This window comes from Elephantulus edwardii, unplaced genomic scaffold (assembly GCF_000299155.1).
Source record: "Elephantulus edwardii isolate Elephantulus edwardi_28Jun2011 unplaced genomic scaffold, EleEdw1.0 scaffold00185, whole genome shotgun sequence".
Lineage (NCBI taxonomy): Eukaryota > Metazoa > Chordata > Mammalia > Macroscelidea > Macroscelididae > Elephantulus > Elephantulus edwardii.
The window spans coordinates 3404684-3408786 of NW_006399935.1; the positions used below are offsets into that span (position 1 = coordinate 3404684).

General features: G+C 54.3%; 1 protein-coding gene across 1 annotated transcript in view; it reads left to right on the forward strand.

Annotated features, from left to right (window-relative positions):
* Positions 1–966: 966 nt before the first annotated feature.
* Positions 967–4103, forward strand: part of GTF2F1 (general transcription factor IIF, polypeptide 1, 74kDa) — a 10733-nt gene continuing 7596 nt past the window's right edge. The window contains exons 1-3 of the mRNA XM_006896360.1: positions 967–978; positions 1726–1772; positions 3067–3139. Of these exons, the coding sequence (XP_006896422.1) occupies positions 967–978; positions 1726–1772; positions 3067–3139 (132 nt within the window). The remainder of the gene's footprint in view (positions 979–1725; positions 1773–3066; positions 3140–4103) is intronic.

Consider the following 4103-nt stretch of genomic DNA (forward strand, 5'->3'; position numbering starts at 1 on the left):
CTCAGAGCTGCACCTGCGCATCAATGAACGGCTGAGCTGTGAGCATGCGCAGTTGTCACTGTCAGATGGGAGCATGAGCACGTTTGGATGCAGGGGGATGCGTCCACCTCCCTTCGACCCTCAGAGCCCTCCTGGCCTCCCCTCAGCAAGCGGCCACCCCTGCGATGTTACCCTTCTCCTGGGGTCTCAGGGGCCTGCCCATCTGCGGCAGCTCGGACATGCACAGCCCCATCCCTGCAGCGTCCCCAGCAGTGGTCGCGCCCCACTCCCGACCCAAGCCCTGACCACGTCTGCGTTTGCCCTATGTCACAAGGGCTCCAGGTCTCATCAGTGTACTGGATGATCAGGGGGAGGAAGTGAACCCTAAACAGGGCGGGGTGGAACCACAACTCTGCGGGGCAGAGTCGGGGAGCGTTGCTATGGCGACGTGGTCTCCCAGGACTCACGGCCAGAGTTCAGTGGCGCGTGCGCAGAGCTGCCGCGAGCCCGCGAGAACTCTCCTGCTCGGTCCGGCATGCCTAGCGGTCGGCGTGCTGACGTCACGGAGGGGGCTTCCCGTGCGTCCTGATTCCATTAGTCTCTGTACAGTCTGAAATCAACAGCAGTCTAGAAAGACAGCTCGAGGGACGGGACACGCGCTCTCGGGCTCTGACTAGTCCGGGTTCGGCTCCGCTCGAAAGGCGAAGACGCAGTGTCGTTGCCATCGCGACGCGGCGCTGAAGAGCTTTCGCTTCCGGGTTAAAGGGCAGGACAAGTGCAGGCTGGTCCGGAGCCGGTTGAGGGCGCGGTGGGGAGCGCGCTTCCGTGCATTGGGTGTAGAGGCCGGTGGCCCCGAGTGTCTCCCTGGTTCGGGGACAGGGCACAGAGACCCAGCGGGCAGCTTACCCAGGAGTGAGGGCGGCGGGCCCCGGCGCAGACGAGAAACCGTGCCCGGCTCGGAGTGGACTCGAACTGCTGCTTGCTGCCATGGCGGCCCTAGTGAGTAGAAGGCGGGTTGGAGAGTCCAGGTGGCGCGTTGGACTGAGCCTTGGGCTGCCAGCCGATTCAAAGGTTGGCGGTTCGAATCTGCCTCTCTAAAGATGTTGTTATGTGCCGTCGAGTCGTTTGCGACTCACAGTGACCCTATGTACAACAGCCCTAAACCCTGCTCTGTCCTGTGCCAATCGCACTGCCTCTGACACACCATCCCGATTACCCGAGTCACTGAATCAATCCACTTCATACAGGGTCTTCCCCTCCTGCGCTGTTCCTCCACCCTCCCAAGCATGATGTCCCTCTCCAAGAACCGATCCCTCCTTACAACATGCCCAAAGTATGTCAGACGAAGCCCCAGAATCCTTGCCTCCAAGGAGCAGCCTGGTTTAATCCTCTCTAGGATGGATCTGTTTGTTTTCTTGGCAATCCATGGTATTCTCAATACTCTTCTCCAGCACCACAGCTCAAAGGCGTCAATTCTCCTTCTGTCCTCCCTAGTCATTGTCCATCTCTGTGATGCATAACAAGTGATTGCAAAGACCATGGCCTGTATCAGACGCACCTTAGTTTCCAGAGTGACACCATTGCTCTTCAGCACCCTGGAGAGGTCCCTAACAGCAGACTTGACAGTGCTTTTTCTGTGCCATCTCTGGGGTCTCTTGAGCCGGGATATCGATTCTCCAGTAGTGGGTTGGCGAGGGCGCCCACAGCCCCTCACTCACTCACCCACCCTCTCTCCTTTCCCTGCAGGGTCCCAGCAACCAGACTGTCACTGAGTACATTGTCCGAGTTCCCAAGTAAGTTTTTGAGCCGCCTCCATGTACCTTCCCGAACTTGGAGCTTGGAGGCCGGCTTGGTCTGACTCGCCGGCGAGGAGGGTCTCGGAGGGGCAGGGCTGGGCTTGGAAGAGTGATGATGGATACCCGATGTCCTCCAGGACTCCTGATTCACGGCTCCCGCTGTGTCAGGTAGAACTCTGCTCTATCACAGGGCTTCCAGGGATGAAGATTGCCAGGCTGTGCACCAGCGGAGTGTGTCCTTGGTCTGTAGCACCCAGAGATTCCGAGTACCTTAGCACAGCACGTAGTTCAGTCCCACTGCCCGATATTTAAGACATTCATGCCCTAAAAGCTTTCTGTAAGGACATACTCCTTGTCCTGCCCCAGGCCAGCCAGGGCTCCTTGCATTGCACACACCCCGTCTGAAAAGGCTCTTAATACCACGTTGCCGCACACTTTTAAATTGAGACTGTGCTTAGAAATACATTTTTTGCTGTCATTTTATTTCCAAAGAGTTGTTCCACGGGATGGAAACTTGCTGGTCATGTAGAATCCAGTCCCAGAGTTTTTCCTCCTCCACAAAGCATCCTTTGCCTCCCCTGTCTCTCTCCCTCCGTCCCTCCAGTGCCCAGATCTGTTAGCCATACGTGCTCGAATCCCCCAGATCTTTGACCTTCCGCTCTACTTCGGGATTGGAGTTGGGATATTATGCAATGGAAGTCTCTGACAGACGAGTGCACTCTATACCCTTTTCTGCCCTGAGCAGTGCAAATGATTTTGTAACCAGAAAGTTGGAGGGATGAGGCTGCTGAGAGGTGCTGCAGAAGAAAGGCCTGGGGAGTCATTTCTGAGACCCTTACAGAGCACAGTTCTGCCCTGACTCACAGGTCACTGTGGGTTGGAATTGACTCGGTGGCAGTGACTCGGTGGCAGAATTTTCCCCTCCACGCGAGAGACTTGGGTTCAATGCCCGGCCAGCGTACCTCTCTGCAGTTGCCACCCAGTTGTCAGTGGAGGTTAGTGTGTTTCTTGGAGGCTGAACAAGTTGTAGCTGACTCAAGTTAGAGTAGGAAGAAAGGCCTGGTGGTCTGAGTCTGGAAATCAGCCCATGGAATCCTGGTTGCTGCCATCACTCCATGGGGACGGTGCAGGACGGGGCAGCATTACAATCCTTGTTCATGGGCCACCCAGAGTTGGTGCCAGCTTCCCAGCAACTGACCACAGGATTACCAGGCACACACGGCTGAGCCAGGGTGGTCTGTTGGGTGAAGGAACGCTTCACTGAGCATTGCCTGCTTTTTACCCACTCCAGAAACATAACGAAAAGATACAACATCATGGCGTTCAATGCAGCCGACAAAGTCAACTTCTCTACCTGGAATCAGGTAAGCCCCTGGTACTGCAGTAGATGTAGAAGGGAGTCTCGTTAGCCAGACTTGCTGGCTCTTGTGTGGTCACTAAGGCTTTGCCCCTTCAAAGTTTCCACCGCGGAGATGAGATGATGGCTGAGGCTTAGACTTTACATATCTGGGGTAGGGTGTAGCTGCCCTGCAGGCTTCCTCTGTATAGATCATTGAGAAGTGTCTTAGTTCTCCAGTACTGCTCTAACAGAACTACCACAAGGGGGTGGCTTTAGCAAACAGATGTTTGTTTTCCTAAAGTTGAGGAAGTTGGAATTCTGAATTCAGAGGCCAACTCTAGGGGCAGGCCTCCTCAACATCTCTACAGTTGGCATCAATCTCCCCCTGGGTCTAGGAGGTTCCCAGCCCACCAGATCGAAAGGATTCCTGCTTCCTGCTTTTCTTTCTTTGGATAATAATGAGGTCCCTCTGTCGCAGCCTGCTTGTTTGATCTCTTTTATGTCTCGAAAGAGATTGACTGGCTCAAGATATAACCTAGTCCTATATGTCTACATCGTAGAGGTTGGGATTTACCACACGTGGAATGATTACTCAATCATGTTAGGTCTCAAAGGAGAAGACAACACGATCCTGAGACTCGTGGCTTAGCCATGTTGACATATATTTGTGGCGGGAGCTCTGGTGGCCCAGTGGTTAGGAGCTGCGCGGCCAGCTCACTGCCAGTTTGAACACGTTCAAATCCACTAGCTGCTTCTTGGAAAGAAGGTGGGCTCTCTCTTCCTGTGCAGTTTACTGCTTCTGAAAACCTGCAGAAGGGCCAGCTGTGGGTGGATCCCATCTTGATAATACACAACAGCAGTAATAATTCGATCCAGAGCAAAGGATTATCCCTACCGATGGAACTGAAGAACAGATTCAAACCTCGAGGTGCTACAATCAAGGATGCTTTAGGCAGAATGTTAAATGATCCAGAAGGTATCAAAAGAAG